The sequence below is a fragment of the Sceloporus undulatus genome, chromosome 2, assembly GCF_019175285.1.
Source record: "Sceloporus undulatus isolate JIND9_A2432 ecotype Alabama chromosome 2, SceUnd_v1.1, whole genome shotgun sequence".
In the NCBI taxonomy this organism is placed as follows: domain Eukaryota; kingdom Metazoa; phylum Chordata; class Lepidosauria; order Squamata; family Phrynosomatidae; genus Sceloporus; species Sceloporus undulatus.
This window is the reverse complement of record NC_056523.1, coordinates 324,450,809-324,469,997: the sequence shown is the minus strand read 5'-3', so window position 1 is coordinate 324,469,997 and position 19,189 is coordinate 324,450,809. Positions and strand designations below refer to the sequence as shown.

Genomic DNA, 19,189 nt, shown 5'->3' with positions numbered 1-19,189 from the left:
TTGCCTCTATAGCTGTGAAGATTTTTTTAAAAAAAATCTCTGTTTACTTTTATTTTCCCACAAGCTAGAAACTATTCTCCATTTAAGTGTAGCAGTGGCTTTAATTGAGACATCCCCCCCCCCCCCCGAAATGACAGTAAGTGAATCATTGCCCCCTTAATCTCTACTTGGGAGCAAAATCACAGGTTTGAAAGTGGAATGAAATTGCTACCTGCTATTCTTGTGCACAGAAGGAACTTATTCTTACTAACTAAGAAAGCCTTGCTCGCATACACCTTTGAAGTGAATGACATGTTCTCTGCTTCAGCGGAAATGTGATTCTAGCAAGATTAATTATTATTATTAAAGTCGGTGTGGCAAGTGGGTGCATACTGTGTATGCAAGAAATGACTCATGTTTTTAAAAGGAGGGGGTGTTTCGTTTTTTCTTTGAACAATTGCTTCCTTCCTACATGCACAAGAAACCTGGTGAGCTAAGATTCCATCTCCTCTGGGTGCCCCACTTTAAGAAGAATGTACACAAACTCAAATGTATTCAGGAGAAACTAACAAGGCAATTAAGGATATCAGTAATAAGTGCTGTGAGGAAAGGTAGAAAGAACTGGGTATGTGCAGAACAAAAGTGCAGATCAGACAATAACTCCCAGCAGCCATAGCTTGCATGAGGATAATGAGGAATCCTGGAACTCCTCCTCAGTCCAACAATAGCTGGCTAGCCATCTACTTCTCTTCCCTAGAGCAGATAAAAATTATATCCCACATCTCTGCCAGAAACAACTGGGGTGTCTTACACATTTAAATTATACAATCCCAATCACCGTATCCCAACCTCCCTTAAAATAACAATTAAACAATTAACAATGTTAAAACATACCTTAAAATAACAGACAGTGGTTATAGCAGATACTGAAAGGTGATCAGTTCGGATTTGGTGGCTGGTTATCTATTCGGGAAAGGCCTGCTGGAAGAGATCCATCTTAACAGCCTTTTTAAAGCTGTTTAGGTTGGTAATATGATGGATCTCCTCCAGCAGGCCATTCCATAATCTGGGAATGGTTGCCGAGAAGGACCTCTGGGTGATTGTAGACTGTAATTTCTCCCAGATGAAGAGCTGCCTCAAAAAAAGGGCAACAATCTGTTCTCGACTGACCTAGAGGACTAGATAAGATGCCCTTCTTTTATGTCAGAAGTGAGCAAAGTGAAAGGACAGGTGGCCTCCAAGTCTGTTTCTGTGGACCTCAGCACCTCACCAAACTACCCCACACCACTCTGTTTTAGCTCAAAGTATGAACTGCCCTTCCTGGATATTTCCAGAAACTGTAATTCACCTTTTAGGGGGACTGCAGACACAACCCCCTGCACTCTTCAACATCAAAGTATATCCATTTTTCAAAACCAAAAGTGGAACCCCAGCCATTTCCAGTCTTTAAAAAATTCATTTGGAAGTTTATGGGGCTCTCTAGACCTCCCCTTTGGGGTAGTCTGGAGGTGTCCAGTTTCCCTCCGGTGGGATGCCATAGCAGCCAAACTACGCGGCATCTCTCCAGACCAAAAAGAACCTGAAAAAACGGGTTCTTTTTGGCGTGCCAGGACGATGTCACCAGTGGTCCATTGGTGCACTGTGACATGTCCAAGACACAAGTGCAGCACCTAAAGATGCGGATGCGCCGCCGCACTTGCATCACACACACATGCACCACATATGGACAGCGCCTCGTAAAGATGGCGCTGTCCATATGTATTAGGGCTCCAGAGCATGTGATTGCCGCATGCTCTGGAATCCTAATTTTGGCGCTGGCACATTGCTTTGGGCCTGTCTGTTTGGGGCCTATGTAGTCTTTGGTGTGTCATAGGGGTAGAAAATGTCCCTTAGAGCCACGAAAATTAACAACAAATTATTATGGGAAGATAGATGTTGGGTGAACATTAGAAGACACTTACTGGTATCAAGAGCAGTTTGATATTGGAACAGTGGGAGCTGTTGGCTCTGTTGTCAGACAGACAGTGAAACTGCTCCAAGTTCTACTCCACTATGCATTGTTGGAGACTGTGCATTGATTGCATAGTTGTGCATGAGTAATATGCAATGTTCCAGTTCTGTAATGAAGTAGGATAACTTAACCAGATGTAATCCCATGAGCATAAAGTTACACATATGACCTCTACAGATAGGCATTCTACATCAGTGTGGGAGTGGTGTGGGGTTGTGGAATACACATTCCAGCCACTGCATGCTGCCCCCAAACCGGTATCACACTGCATACCCAACCACCCGATGGGGGCAACATGGTGCTCTGTTGGCATAGTATTGAAACATGCTGTGCCAAAGGAGAGCCCAAAAGCCACCACTGCAGTGGCTAGGAAGTCCTTTTTGTGCTGTGGAAAGGCCAGTTTGGGGCCATGGCATGTGTTGCCGTGGCTCCAATCCAGTGCTTCCAGGGGTGGCACAGAGCTGCTCCTTAGGGGCTGTCTGTCGAACCCCAAAGTCTCTTCAATGCAGGATCTTGAGTATTTTCTTGTTTCCAAAGTGGCAATGAATGCTGATGGCTTCCATGGGAGAGTGAATCCATTCTGAGTTTTACTCCAACCATTAAGATATCGAAGCTGCAAAATAATTCTGACAGCTCAGATATGCAAAATAGTTCTGGCAGCTTTTATAGCTCCTTTAAAGTTCATACTAAAATGGTTAAAAACAGCAATACTAGGCATTTCCTTGGCAGAAATCAGAAAGTCTTTCTTTCTTTCTTTCTTTCTTTCTTTCTTTCTTTCTTTCTTTCTTTCATCAACTTATACACTCATAAGTGTATTAGTAAAAACAAAAGTTATATACACCTTTGACCTATAATTCTATGTTTACTCATACGAAACTATCTGCATTGAATACAGTGGATTTTACTTCTGAATATATTAGTAGGTTATTGTGTTTGCATTTGAATAGTGACATGGCATTATATTCTGCGTTATATTATGCACATCCTCTTTTGTTCAGATAATTGTCCTGAATTATCGATGTAATGTTGTTAGTTCTGAAAAGGAACACAGGATGTTCAGAACATCCCTGGCATCTACTTTTTCAAGCTGCCTCTCTCTCACTCCAGTTTTGCTTCCAATATAACTACTCCAAGGTGAAGGGTTAATTGGTAACTTTCCTTTGGGGCACTTAGCCTGTCCCTCTTGGCAGAGGAATACAATTGAATGTCAGCACTGATCACTCATGCCTGAAGTGCTTAAGGAAAGGAAAAGCTTCAGAAGCAGGAGAGATACAGACCATGAAGTGTCATCATTAATCATGACTACCAACCTTTTTTAATGTACAGAGTACTTTGCATCAGCCAGAGCAACAAAGCCAGCCTGTGTGCCTGCAAATCTGAGTTGTTATAGTATCACTCATTCACATACACTACCATTAGGCTAAATCCAATTGCCAAATCCAATCAGAATGTTTTATTTAATTCATATCTTACCTTTCTTCCACTATGGGATTAATAGTAGGTTACAGCCCAGATTAAAACAAAATACAACTAAAACCATGTATAGTACAAAATCTTAAAACAGTTCAATAAACAACCCTATTAAAAGCAAAAATTAAAACACTAAGTGCATTTAAAGCAGAGGGATACATAAGAACAGAATCCCCCACTTATGTGATGGGTTAGGGTGCACAGTTCTCTACTTTAAAAATGTATCTGACATCACTCTTTGGAAAGAATTTGCTATACCTACTTTTTCTCAGTACAAATCCACATGCCCTCCTTCCGACCACCATCTTGAGGGGGAGAGAGGCAGGGCAGCAACAACAGGCCTCGCCTGAAAGAAGAAGAGCCCTCCTTCCGACCACCATCTTGAGGGGGAGAGAGGCCTCCGAGAGAGAGTAGACCATCCATTAAGAAGCCAAGTCCTCCCTCCACTCCATCTGCCTTGGTTCAGGCCTTGGAGGTAGAAAAGAACTGCTGGACCTCTTACCCTTCCCCGCCACCACTCCCTTCTCCTTTTGTGTCGTGTCTTTTTAGATTGTAAGCCTGAGGGCAGGGAACCGTCTAACTAAAAGTTTGTATGTACAGCGCTGTGTAAATTTACAGCGCTTTATAAATAAAGGTTAATAATAATAATAATAATTTTGGTGTCCAAACTGAAAAAAAAATACAGTTAGAAAGAACCTTCTGGAACTGCCTACTCCTGCTTTCATTAAACTGAGGAGTTGACTGTTTCCATCCTGTGTCTATTAGCACAAGGTCATTAACCATGCTGTCCTGTGTTTCCTGAATATACAAATTCTGACTGACAGCTGGGTATAGAAAGCCCTCAAGTAATTACACCATGAATTACTACATGAAAACCTCTGTTTTAAAGCCAGTAAGTGTTCTCCAGGTTTTAGACTTGTTCACAGCTGATAATTTTGCTTTTATTGGAAGCTTGGTTCATCAGACAACTATGAGACACCAAAATTAGAAAGAAGGTGTCTCTAGTATGAATGGAAGGTGGAATGGCACTAACCAAATGAATTTATCCAGTTTTTGGCAGGAACGGACTATGAATCCACCACCCTCAGCTGCTCCAATCTGAATGGGAGCCATGCTACTCTGGACAAGAACAAAGGAGATAGAAGTAATGGTGATTCTCTCAGGGACAAAAGGTGAGATGTGCTCTTAGTAAACAGGAAATGAGAGGAGGCTGTTAGCAAACAATAAAACTACCGCAGACATGCATCTATTTTCCTATAAGGTCTCAGCATGCAAAGTTGCTATATCTCAACACAGTTTTCCAATCAGAACGAGTTTTATTAAAAGGGGAAATAAACACACGCACTCAAGCAAACAACCCCATATGCACACAAGGACTAGAGAAATCAAAGGTGGGAGGTTGAAATAGACATAAGGCATCACTAACAGTGATAATTACCTATGTGGATCTTGTATACAATCGCAGTGGGTCTGGAATGGGAAGAAGACTAATTCACTCCGGTGGCAAGTGGAGGTGAACAAACTGACAGTATTTCCGCCTGCTGCTGGACTAAGCCAAAGACTTGCTAAAAAGTCCCAATATTTATACCAAAAAATAGGCCTTGGGGGCAGCTTCCAAGGGGTTGGAGAGACCAAGTGGACTCGAAGTTACTTTGAAATGTTTTGAAGTTTTTTGAAATGGGAGTTACTTTGAAATAGTTTTCCAAGGTGGTAACACTAAGGTGTGAACGGGCAGTGATAGACTTGCATTTCCAAGCAGAGAGGATTATCGTGAAAGTTTGCCAGTGCTTGTTTATGTTACATCAGCCCATTGCCCTGTCATCAGTCTCTCCCACCTCCTCCATGATGTCTGGAATTGATCAGTCAAACTGGAGGTCATATGCAACTTCTGCTTGCTAACCTACATGTGAGAGCTATTCACAGATGATGGTGTCTGCATTCAGGGTCCTCGACAGGTCACTCAGCCTATGCTTTATTAAATTTCTGATATAAAAAGAGAAGGGGTAATTTGAGACATCCATGGACCTAACAAGATGGAGGTGTCATATTGAAAGAGTCACCATTAAGTGAAGCTAACAAACGTTAGTATGAGCATAAGATCAGAGCAAGGGCCTAACTTGACCACGGTTCTCCTCTACTAATGGCTAATTGATTGCCCACAGAAATTACTTTAGCAGAACATGAGGGCAACTGTACTCTTCCTCTTATGATCCCTCTAAAAAAAGCATTCAAATTGATAATCTGTACAATCATGTTGGTCAACCTTTTCCACCAGTGCCTGGAATATTTATCTTTAGGGGAGGGTGTGTGATTCACTGCTCATGCAGTCTTGGGGGATTCCAGGAGTTGTTGTACAAAGAAGGAAAATTTCCAACTTCCAGTATGCATCTCTTACCAGCGTATTTTCGTTTTCTGCTGAGCAGTCTCATTCTTCCAGCTTCTAGGGAATAGGACTGAATTCAAGAGAAGACTGCTGACAGAGCAATATTTTAATATTTCAGATTGCCAAAATTCTCCCCAAATGGCCCTCAATATTGTTCTTTTCATGTCACTGACTCTCATGAGCTTTTCAGCTGGCACATTCTTCCCACCTCATATTATAATACTTACAGCCAGCCAGATGCTTTGCCCTCTCATTTGCATTTACTTCTGTATTCATTGGAAGAGGTTAGTCACACAACTGTACTGAATATCTTGGGTCCTGACCAATTTCTCTCCTTCCTCCTTCTCCTCCCTCTCTTTTTCTACCTATATTAATGGTCCAGCAAGATTGCCAGGTAAGTGCTCTGAGGGTAACATCAGGCACACTCCATTTGTTCCAGAAGATGACTGTTTCTATTGGTGCCTGGAAATTGTTTCCATTGTCTGGCATAATTAAATATGAAAGGTGCAATGGAAATAATTTCATTTTCATCCAGGGTCATCCCATGAAATTTTGTCCACATATGGCCTAGCAAGTCATGCAAGGAACATCCTTCCTCTAAGACTGCGCCACCAATTACAATTCTGCTTAAAAAAATAGTGGTCAAATGTATTTAATGGGAAATGTTGTAGAAAATCTGTTGTGAACATGCATGTCCATTCAGTAGCAATATTGCTGACTCGGTAATCAGTATATGATAATGTGCAAAAGTCGTTCATTCATATGATAATAGGGGATGTATCTTACAATATTTCATTGCAGTTCTTTTCTTTCTTTTACATTTTGTTTTCTAGAAATCATCACCATCATCATGACTTTCCCCAACAACGGGACTCAAGGTAGTTTACAAATTGAAAGAAATTTCTTATAGTTAAAACATGAAAAAGGTCAATATTAAAATGGAATTAAACGACCAATAACATTAAAGCACTTTAAAATATGCAGTTGAAAACAATAAAACAAGAACCAGCTTTGTGTAATGGTCTGAGCATTGGACTATTCATCTGGAGGCCATGGTCAGAAGCCCTGCTTGGCTGTGAAAACCCACTGGGTGAACTTTGGGCAAGTCACATTCTCAGCCTCAGAAAGATAGGGGTCTCCATAAGTTGGAAATGACTTGAAAGCACACACAACAACAACCATTAAAGTTGGTACAGCATCAACATAAAAGGCCTCTCTTTTTTTAAAAAAACAAAACAAAAACATTTTTAAAGTCTGCCCCCCTAAAGAATCTTAGAATCATAGAACCATAGAGTTGGAAGAAACTACAAGTGCCAGCCACTTCAACCCCCATCATACAGAAATACATAATCAAAGCACTCACAAAAGATTGTCATCCAACCTCTATTTAAAATCTTCCAAAGAAGGAGACTCCACCACCCTCGGAGGCAGTGTATTCCACTGTTAAACAGCTCTTCCCATCAGGAAGTTCTTATCATTCAGAATCATAGAATCATAGAATCGTAGAGTTGCAAGAGACCACAAGGGCCATCCAGTCTAACCCCCTGCCATGCAGGAAATCTCAATCAAAGCATCCCCGACAGATGGCCATCCAGCCTCTGCTTAAAGACCTCCAAGGAAGGAGACTCCACTAGACTCCGAGGGAGTGTGTTCCACTGTCAAACAGCCCTTGCTGTCAGGAAGATCCTCCTAATGTTGAGGTGGAATCTCTTTTCCTGCAGCTTGCATCCATTGCTCTGGGTCCTAGTCTCTGGAGCAGCAGAAAACAAGCTTGCTCCCTCCTCAAAATGACATCCCTTCAAATATTTAAACAGGGCTATCATATCACCTCTTAACCTTTTTTTTTCCAGGCTAAACATCCCCAGCTCCCTAAGTCGTTCCTCATAGGGCATGGTTTCCATTTTAGTTACCCTCCTTTGGACACGCTCCAGTTTCTTAACATCCTTTTTGAATTGTGGTGCCCAGAACTGGACACAATATTCCAGGTGGGGCCCAACCAAAGCAGAATAGAGTGGTACTATTACTTCCCTTGATCTAGACACTATATTTCGATTGATGCAGCCTAGAATTGCATTGGCCTTTTTAGCTGCCTCATCACACTGTTGACTCATGTTCAACTTGTGGTCTACTTGAACTCCTAGATCCCTTTCACATGTAGTGTACTTAAGCCAGGTGTCCCCCATCCTATATATATGCATGTTGTTTTTCTGCCCTAAGTGCAGTGCCTTACATTTTTCTGTGTTGAATATCATTTTGTTTGCTTTGGCCTAGCTTTCCAGTTCATTCAGGTCATTTTGAATTTTGATCTTGTCCTCTGGGGTGTTAGCTACTCCTCCTAATTTGGTGTCATTTGCAAATTTGATAAGTATGCCCCCAGTACTGCCATGTAAGTCATTGATAAAGATGTTGAATAGCACTGGTCCCAGGACAGAGCCCTGTGGGACCCCACTGGTCACGTCTCTCCAGGATGAAAAGGAGCCATTGTTGAGTACCCTTTGGGTTCTGCCAGTCATCCAATTACCAATCCATGTAATAATTACCTTGTCTAGCCCACATTTTACAAGCTTGTTTGCAAGAATGTCATGGGAAACCTTGTCAAATGCCTTACTGAAATCAAAATATGCTATATCCACAGCATTCCCTTCATCTACCAAGCTGGTAATTTTACCTATGGCCTGGTACAGACGGGCCCTTTGCGGCGCACCCATGACGTGCTAGGATTGCTCAGGGGGCAGGACGTGCTGGGATTGCTCTAACACATTATGGGTGCACCGCAGCTGTACGGCACCATCCAGATGGTGTGCACAGCGATGACGTGCGAGCGGCGCAGCATCCAAACGGGGCTGCACCGCTGGCACATCATCATGCCATCACTGGCACTTTGGCATGGCACAAGTACACCACAAAAAAGGAGCCACTTCCGCATGCTCCTTTCTTGCTGCCCAGCAGTGTCGCACAATTTTGGTTGGTGCGGCGCTGCTGCGAAGCATGGACAGGCGCCTCCCCAGCACCTCTTTTTGGCACTCTATACCATGCCAAAAAAAGAGATCATATTTGTCTGGCATTACTTTTTTCTCTGAAACCCGTGTTGACTTTTTGTGATTATGGCATTGCTTTCTTAATGCTCACGGACTTTCTGTTTAGTGTATAGGTAGAATGTGTTTTCCTGTAGTTTGAATCCATTGCTCTAGGTCCGCCTTAACTTCATCCTATTGTATGCAAAAGCTCATTGTGTGTTTGTGTGTGTCCTAGTCTCTGGAGCAACAGAAAGCAAATTTGCTTTTTCTTCAATATGCCATCCTTTCAAATATTGAAACATGGCTATTATGACACCTCTTAACCTTCTATTCTCCAGGCTAAACATTCGTAGCTCTCTCATCCTCCTCTGGATTTGCTTCAGTCTATACTTATTAATGATTTCCCACTTTGATGGTGAAATGTATAGATCTATGCTTCTTTAAAATGTTGTGGGTAGCTGCTGAGGTTTGAGCATTGAGCAAAGACTCTGAAGACCACAGTTCAAATCCTGTCTCAGCTATGTAAAACCCACTGGTGAAGGCTCTTCTTTCAGAGTCATACATTCAATTCATTTAACCAGAAACAGGCCGTCCTGTGCTACTTATAGAGTAAGAAAAACATTTACTCTTCTGTGAAGTTGAAGGCTTTCACAGCCCGCATCTATAGTTTTTTTGTGAGATTTTTTGGGCTATGAGGCTGTGTTCTAGAAGAGTTTATTCCAGACATTTTGCCAGCGGCTGTGGCTGGCATCTTCAGAGCCATGTGGACTTCATTAGTTTTATAGTGCAAAATAGGGAATTTCCATGAATACAAAGTGCTGAAAATTCTAGCATTCTAGATCTGAGAAGACGCTCAGCTGAGTGGACTTTCTCCTGGTACCACCACTGGCACAGACTTATCTTGTGAGGACACATGAGAGGATGTTGTGAGTTTCTGATCACAGGCTCTAGACTTCTCTTCCATAGGGGGCTAGACTAGTAGCCTCTTTTCTGTTTCCACTGACAGGTAACCTGTTTTTATTTAAATAGGTTTTCTACAATTAACCAGTTGTTCAAGACAGTCTTTTAACCATTTGTATGTGTGCTGTAGACAGCCAGTACGTTGCTGTGGTTTTGAGTGTTTGACTAAGACTCCAGGAGACCAGGGTTTGAATCTGTACTCAGCCATTGATACCCACTGGATGTCCATGGGCAAGTCACTCTCTCTCTTGGCCCAGACGAAGCCAATGTCAAATCTCCTCTGGACAAAGCTGGCCAAGAAATCCCCATGATAGGGTTGCCACAAGCTGGAAACAACATGAAGGCCAACAACAACATCAATGTGTGCTGTACAGTTGGCCCTCTACATTTGTGGCTTTGACTTTTGCGAATCTGATTATTTGTGGTTTTGATTAATATGTTTTCTCTAGGAATCTCTAGGTCCTCCAACGCAATTCTGCCAAAAGTTGACCACAGAGTTGTGCTAGAGAAACAAGCAGGTCCCAGAGACAACACTTCTCTAGGCATTTGTAAGTCCTTCAGCCTGATTCTATGATGAACCTCTGGCAAATGTTGACCATAGAGTTGCACTGGAGGACCTGGAGATTCCTAGGCAGGTGTTTTCTTAGGTAAAAAGTATACTCTTCTTTTATTTGCAGTTTTTCCACATTTCTAGGGGTCCTTCACCCTTAACCCCAGCAAATGTGGAGGGACCACTGCACTTTTATTTTCATATTTTTGAAGGGTTTTATGTTATTTTACATTAGTGGATGTTTACTAAAATAGATTATTCAGTAATTTTTAAAGTCTTTTCCCTCTCCCTATTCCCCCACCATTTGTATTTTTTTTAAAGTTATGTTATGATTTAACTTGGGGTCCATGTTAGATGAAAGGCAGCATATTAAATTAATTAATTAATTAATTAATAGCTTCTGATGGATAACAGTGGGGTCTTTTCTATTCAGGTAAGTGCTGGTTGGCTTATCTGGTAGCACAGGCAATAGCAATACTTTAGTGAGCACTGAATGATGATGATGATGATGATGATGATGATGATGATGATGATGATGATGATGATGATGATTACAGTATTAACCTTTATTTATAAAGCACTGTAAATTTACACAGCGCTGTACATACAATCTTTTAGTCAGACGGTTCCCTGCCCTCAGGCTTACAATCTAAAAGACACGAAACAAAAGGAGAAGGGAGTGGTGGTGGGGAATAGGATCAGGTCCAGCAGATCTTCTCCACCTTCGAGGCCTGGACCAAGGCAGATGGACTGGAGGAATGGCTTGGCTTCTTAATGGATGGTTAAAAGGAGGCTGAAGCAACATTAAAAGTTCTACCATGTCCTAGAATTATGTTATCTTCAAAGTACTGTGTTAACTTAAAACATGATCTCCCAGATATGCTTTTCACTGGTTCTAGTTGGATAAATAGAAAGGGCCACGGAGTAGGTGCCCATAGCAGAATTTGTAAGGAAGCTGCCCAAGGATACCAAGTAACAATGCTAGGCAAGATGAGAGGCCAAATGAATCATTAGCAGCCCGAAGTAACATATCTTAATAGTCATCTTTGGATCATTACAATACTTGGGAACAGTACTCCAAAATGTAACATTTTATTCATTTATCAGAAGTAGTGAGTAATGTAACACAGTAGCCCACACTATGGGGTTGCATGGTGTAAATCTTTGCATGTAGAGCTAGGCAGTGATTGTGTTCTGTGCTCCTTGAGGTTAATGACAATGTTACGCAATTGAATGAGCAACTACATGCACAACTCAAGGATATCAACTTTATCGGGGAAGATGGGGGCACACCACCAAAGAATATGAATGCACAATGACACTGCATGTGCAATTGCACTTCCATGATTTTGAACTAACTATAGATATTATACACTTTGAGACTAAGGTGCTACAAGATCCTTTTGTGTATAGATACTAAACATAAGACAAAAAATCCAATCCAGTAGGAGAATATAAACTTGTATAAAAGAATAATGTGGTTTAGTGGCTTGGGTGTTGGACTAGGACCCTGGAGACCAGGGTTTGAATGGCTGCTCAGTCATGAAAAGCCATTCAGGAAGACAATAGCAAAACTCTCTCTGAACAGATCTTGCCAAGAAAACCCTGTGATAGGTTGGTTAACTATAATAAATAATAATAATAATAAAATTTATTTGTATCCCGCCCCTCTGAGAACAAACTGCCCTCAAATCAACTGTAAATCATGGTGACCCTGTGGATGAGACATGTCCAAGACCCTGTATCTTCCACTGTTCTGCTCTGGTCCTGCAAACTCAGTTTTGTGGCCTCACTGATTGAGTCTATCCATCTGGCACGAGGTCTTCCTCTCTTTATGCTGTCCTCTACCTTTCCTAGCATTATATTGTCTTTTCTAATAAGTTGTGTCTTTTCATGATGTGGCCAAAGTAAAACAACCTCAATTTGATCATCTTGGCTTAAAGGTAGAGTTCTGGTTGGATCTGTTCAAGGACCCATCTGTTTGTCTTCTTGGCTGTCCACAGTATTCTCAGCACTCTTCTGCAGCAACATATCTCAACTGAGTCGATTTTCTTCCTATTGGCTTTCTTCAGTGTCGAACGCTCACAGGTATAGCTTAGAGTCACCATAGGTTAGAAACAACTTGAAGGCACATACCAACAATAAAGTCTTATGTATTTTGCTTTGTTAATTTTTTGCTGCTGTTGATTTGCTATGTATTTTTGTTTTTGTTATTTACTGCTACTGTTAATTGTTATCTTATTTCACTGTTATTAATATATTGCTATGTTACATCTGTTTTTTATTTCATGTTTATTGTTATTGTTTTGTATTATCCTCTCTGTTGTAAGCCTCCTGGATTCCCAGTGATTGGGCAGCATATAAATAAATCTTCTTCTTCTTCTTCTTCTTCTTCTTCTTCTTCTTCTTCTTATTATTATTATTATTAAAGTGACATCAGGATTTTGGTCAGTAAGGCGCGTTACAGACCGCACAAAATGGGTGGTCTCGCACCACTGCTGGTTGCTGCGTCCAGGAACTGCAGCAGCCAAACCGCGCAGTTCCCAGGCGCAGCAACAAAGAAGCGCCAAAATGGACAAGGCGTGCACTCACAGTGCCACTTCCGGTGCATGATGTCCGGATGCTGTGCGTCCGTGATATCAAAATGGCGGCACCCATCTGTATGCGGCGGCGCCACTTTGACATAGTCGTTACGCACGAGGGGCAAGGCACGTCAGGAAGCACCACCCCTCGCACGTAACGACAGCGCCCCATAGGGCCTGTCCGGAACGCGCCTCAGAAAATGTTGCTGTCAATGCTATCCACTAAAATCACTAACCATGCCCATAAATTCCCCCAACCCCTCAATTCCCTCCAGCAAAATTTTACAATATCAAGTAAAAATTACTTATCATCTAAGAACTCCAATGTGTTTATGGAATTCTGATTAGAGCTTTAAGAAGTAACAATATTGGCCATTGGTACTCAAAAGAAGTGACATGACAAAAATAACATTACCAGTAATACTTTTTACAAGTCAGTGCTACGTTTCATACTTTGAACCTGCTAGTTCCAAGTTCTGGGCATTTTACTAGCTTGAGAATGTTTAAAAGGACAATGCTTTATTAGGAGGGAAAGAAAACTAAAGACACATCATTTGTAGTCCGCGAGTGCTGGAGTGCATGGATTAGCAGACATCCCTAAACTTCAAGAGCAGTGCAAACAGTTGCATGAATTCCAACATTCTTCCCTCAACTCACTGCACATAAAAGGTAATATAATATTCAAAACCCTGCATAAAATTGGAGATAACATTGAAAGAAGGCTTATGCAAATCAACTTTACTTTACATAATTCCAATCACAGATTTTTGTCTGTGATCCCAATTTTTGGATGTTTTGCTACAGAAAGCTGGCTTCCTGATTATATTTAGGGTATCAACAGCCAATGAGAAACTGGTAGGTGTAAATGCTATTTTTTTTAAGTAATACAAAAACAACCTGTATGCATAATTATTTATTTTTTAAAAAATAGACTTGATTTTTTTAAAAATGGCAAGAAGCATCTTTCTCATCAGATTCACATTTCAGGTTGCCAGTCCTTGTAGACTTCATGCTTAGCATCATGGTAATTTTATCTAGTCTAACCTATTCTTCTATTTTAAATTAACTAAATTTGGGGATGCAAATGCTGATACCAGGATATGACACAACGAACTTTCTGGGTTTAGGCCAGAGCTTGAAAACCTAAGTGGAGAGGAAGTCCAACAATTTGAAGTGGGTCAAGAAGTGGCCCTAGCATTTGGTAGAAGCTCAGTGGTGGAACCCAATACAGAGTTATTGATTAGAATTGTGGACAGTATCCATAAGAAAAAGGGCTTTCTCCATGTTTGGAATGCACTCTGTTGGGAAACAAGTATGTATCCTTTTTGAACCTTTCTATTTTCTCTAGTTTTTAAGGTCAGCATTGTAGTCATGGGTTTGTTTTAAATCCTGTCCTTGTTAATTGCTCTGGTTTTTTTTTTTTAATTTTATGGTCTATTTTATGGTAACATTAATCTATGCAGTTGCCTTATGTTGAGTGTAGCCAATGGCTCTATATTTTGGCCAGTGATTCCACTGTCTGTTTTAACAGCCTCTTCTACAGGTCCCTCAGAATTTAGCAGCTTCTCCAGATGCAACAGGAGCTATTCAGGTGCAAAACCCTCTTCCCAATATAGATTCAGGGCCTGTATAGCTTCCATCACCAATGGGAAGATGTGAGTAACACTGACCCACTAAATGCATCTGACATTATGCTGAATTAGACATTTATTTCCCCTAGATCAGGACTTGTCAAAGTTCAGTCCATAGGTCACATGCAGCATTTTATGGCTCTTAGCCCCCCCCCCCCTTGGAACCATTTTTTTTTAAATGGGGGAATGGGGCAAGTTTTGCTATGTTTTTAGGTCCAACATAGGCTATTTATGAGACCCAGCATAGTGTAGTGTTCTGGGTGTTGGATTAGGATGCTGGAGTCCAGGGTTCAAATCCCCACTTGCCCATCTCTCTCAGAGGAAGTCAAAGACAAACCCCCTCTGAACAAATCCTGCCATGAAAATCCCATAATAGGTTTGCTTTAGGTTCTCCATAAGTCAGGAAGGATATGAAGGCACACAAAGAGAACAGCATTTTATGCTCATAAGAGGCCCTTTCTGAAATCAACAATAACAACACAGGTAGTGGTTTTTGCTTATATTCTGTTGTTTTAAAAAAAGCCTTTCCTGAGCCTAAAATTCCCCGGGAGACTGAAAACATGTAGATGGTGTTTGGAGATTAAAAAGTATTACTCATTGCTACCTTGGAGATCTCAAGAACTGAACCTGCTTTGCTCTTTGCACTGAGGTACAATATGAACATTGGGCTTTAGGACCATGCTGGTTTTTAACTATGGATTTTATTATCTATTCATTTGATTTAATGTAAGCCGTATCTAGATTCAGTTGTATGGTGGTAACCCTCTTCTCAACTGGCCTGTGTCTCACCCACATTCCGATAACTACTGATCTACACAGTGAAGGTTGTAGAAATAGTTAAAGATAGCAGCAAGCCACACTCTGAAGTTCTGCTCCCAAACTTCTGCCTTTCCACTGTTTTAAAGCTATCACCTTTTATAGCTAGATAAATGTTTGCTCTCAGCCATCTGTCAGCACTGAATGCTCGGCAATGTTAATCTCAAGTGATGGATGTGTCCTGTGGGCATCCAGAAGGGTACCTCTGGGGTCATTACTCACTGTTCCCTTTTAAAGGTGATACTAAGAATTTATAACACTGCCTGGCCTCTCTGGGATCAAGCAGAAGGGTCTGATGGACGCCGACATCCCCTGCTTCTGTTTCGATGGAATGTCATTGTAAATGGCAATCACAAACTAATAATTCAGAAGGACCCAAATATGAGAGGTCATGGTTTGCTTTGCCCTTTCTTTTATTGCTCAAAAGACAATGTTGGGGCACTGCCACATTTTGCCTAAGGTCTCCCAGTGGGTTTCCATGGCAGAGTCAGGATTCGAACCTTGGTCTCCCAGTGTCCTAGCTCAAACTGGTACACCACACTGTCTCTGTTGGCTTATGGTTGCCGTAAGATAAAACTTACTTGAAGGCTTACAACAACAAAGCAAATCCAGATTTCTGTTAATCTCGTCTTAAAAAGTATGCAGTGTTCTAGGCAAGGTGCTGGCCACATGACATGGAGTGGCTACATATGGCACTTGTGGCTGTTTTTGTGGCCTTCAACCCCTTTAGATTCCCTGGACTTTGCTCCTTCTTGCCAAATAAAAAGGATCAATTGACTATCCCAGAAACAATCATTTCCAGGTAATTCCACTTTTGTGCTTCCTGTTTCTCTGTCTCTGTCTGAGTATCTTTCTATTAGGGGTGTAATTCATCAGTAGGGGGTTTGTTTGTTTTTTGCCAATGATTCAGGGAATAATTTTAACAAAAAAAATGACCTCTGTGATGAAAGTGAGAATCACATAATTGTGTGTTCAGAGAGGAAGGGAATACCAGCTTCTACAGCACTCAAGGAAGGGCATCCACACATGTAAGTAACACTTACATGTACAGCGCACCTGTGCCATATGAGGGCTCACCATACACGGACTCAAGGTCACACAGACGGCGAGCCCCAGCACTTTTAAAGGTATGTGTGCAGGAATGCACTGTCATAGAAAACAACAGGACTTGAGGTCCTGCATTTCTTGCTTACGCGGAAGGGTCTGGAATAGATCCCTTATGTATACCAAGGGTGTACTGTATTGATATCCCTAACTAAATTCAATCCAGTGTTAGGTATACAAGCCAAATGACAAAGAGAGCTTAATTTTACCTATTGTAGGATCATGGTAGTCTGGAAACTGATGGATTATGAACTGCAATGTCATTGCTGTGGAGACATAAAAGAAAGAGGTAATGAACCAGGGGGTGCTCTGTGAAAAAGGGACCTTTGTCTGTTATTTTCATTGACCAATATACATCATTAATGATCTGAACATATAGAATAGGAGTGGGGGCTCATGCATGTCAAAAGTTGCATGCAGCTTTTGAAGGCTCTGGGCCACTTTCAGACTTCCTAGAACCCCCACGATCAAAGGGGGGGGGAATCAACCTCCTCATCTGCTAGTATACCATAGACTGTTAATAAACAATACAGAAAGTAATCATAAATCCTCTCTGGGCATTTTCCTTGCATCACACACATTTCTAGAATAACATAGTGTGAGTGGGGTGGTGGGATGCATCTTCAGCCAGACAGCCTCTAGAACAGGGCTAGATAAAGTGTGGGCAGTTAGTTCCACTTAGTGCTTTTGCTGTCATCCCTATGACTTCAAGGGACATGATCACATATAATATTAAGGGTATGATTGCATCCTCTACTGTCATGCAGATGTCAGATGTCTTGGAGTTGGGGAATCCAGTTCACCACCCTCTTCCATTTCCAGACCCCTGCCATACAGAGGAGGAATAACATATATGGAGACATATGGGGATTCTTGAGAGGCAGAGAAGCTAAAAGGCCAAGCATTCCGGTAGGGAAGAGACAGTTTTGAAAAGGTAACTCACCAAAAATAACCAGGCACAAAAGAATATAAAGAAAGGTGCTGAAGAGGCCAGGAAGTGAGAAAATCAAAAGCTAGTGAGAGTAAGGATTCTGAAGAAAACTTACAGCACCAAAGTCATGATGGGTTCCATCCTAGTTTGAAAGAAGAGAAACAAGAAAAGTAGCCAAGAACTAAGAAGCCAGAAAAATGGAGGTGAAAACCAAGGAAGCAGAAGATGTTATAAATAAGGAACTGAAGAAAGACAGAACCAAGGACAAGGACAAAACCACCATGAGAAACAAATGGAAAATATGCAAAATTTGCATGCAATATTGACAGAAAGAAAATGAATAGGCAAGAGATGTCTGAGAGATTTGAAACTGTGAGTCAAGGGCCAAGTAAGTGTTAGGATTATGGTTTTGGTTATTTGTGGTTAAATCAGTCTAGCAGCAGCAGCAGCAACAACACAGCAATAAGCATGTACTCCACAGGCTTTTGGTAAAAACAACTAGATCTGAGCTTCTGGTAAATAAACAGGATACATTGGTAGGTAAAAAAGAAACTTACTTTATTGCTACATCTAGGTTCTAAAAAAATAACTAATAAGCAGAGAAAACTATACCAGGTAGAAGAATCCCTAGAGTTTATTCTCATGTGTGTAACTAAGAAGGAAAAAAAAAATCTTTAGTAGCATAACCTGGTTTCTGTGTCCATGCTTGGTGAGAACAGAGAGAGGAAGAGGACAGAGAACAAAGGCAACAAGCCTTATTGACCCCTAGAAAAGGGAGGGGTATGAGATGGAACCTCTTCACAAGCAACACTACCAAATGACCATAGAGATATACATCAGTGTTCCTGCTAGAAGACATACACACCCTTCTCAAGGAAAGAAAATATAGGGGCTGTATGGGTAGTGGGATGATGCCCCTTTTTGCCCCAGATTGGGGCCACGACAACTGCATGCTGCAACCTCTGCAGGGAGCAAAAAGAAGCCATGGGAAATGAGTTCATTTTAGGCCTATACAGACCAGCACTTTTTGCTAGCCTGTGGGCAGAGTGAGGGCTGAGTGTCCACACGCTCAAAGCCCTAATGGCTCCTCCTGAATGCCATTTGGTGTGCGCCCTTCTAGATGGCATGCACTATGATGACACACCTCTAGTGCAGCTCCCAAATGGCACAGCTCAGAAAGGGCATCAGAAGGGTGTGCCACTGCTCCTATGATTAGGGTTGCCATAAGCCGGCTGCAGGCGGGACAATCCCGGGTTTTGACCACTAGGGGGCGTCCCTGCACGGTTTCCTCCTTGTCCCGGGTGGACGAGGTTTGCCTTTGCTGGCCCTTGCAGAGCCTCACACATGGCTAATGAGGAGGACTTCCTCCTTCTGAGGCTGGGGCTGAACAGCCTGCCCCTTCTCCAGGCCTGAGCCTATGAGGGCTGGCAGGGGGCGGGGCTGTTCCAGCCCCAGTCTGCCCCCATTGGCCAGCCAGACTCAGGAGGAGGAGCTCCTCCTCTGTTGGGCTGGGCTGCAGCCAGAGGGGAAAGGAAAGAGCCATTTCCTTTGCCCCTTTTTGGTGCCAGGGAGGAGGAGGATGAAGAGGAGGAGGAGGCAGTACTGTATGTATTTTTTAAACTGCATTTTTAAAGTACATTTTTAAGCTGTATTTTTTAAATTGCATTTTTAAAGTGCATTTTTAAGCTGTATTTTTTAAACTGCATTTTTAAAGTACATTTTTAAGCTGTATTTTTTAAATTGCATTTTTAAAGT

General features: G+C 41.8%; 1 protein-coding gene across 1 annotated transcript in view; it reads right to left on the bottom strand.

The window, feature by feature from the left end:
• The window catches only part of RIT2 (Ras like without CAAX 2), a 127,828-nt gene that overhangs the window by 29,422 nt on the left and 79,217 nt on the right, over positions 1–19,189 (bottom strand). The window contains exons 2-4 of the mRNA XM_042447865.1: positions 16,713–16,769; positions 14,469–14,489; positions 4,269–4,277 (exon numbers count right to left, since the gene is read on the bottom strand). Coding sequence (XP_042303799.1) covers positions 4,269–4,277; positions 14,469–14,489; positions 16,713–16,769 — 87 coding nt within the window. The remainder of the gene's footprint in view (positions 1–4,268; positions 4,278–14,468; positions 14,490–16,712; positions 16,770–19,189) is intronic.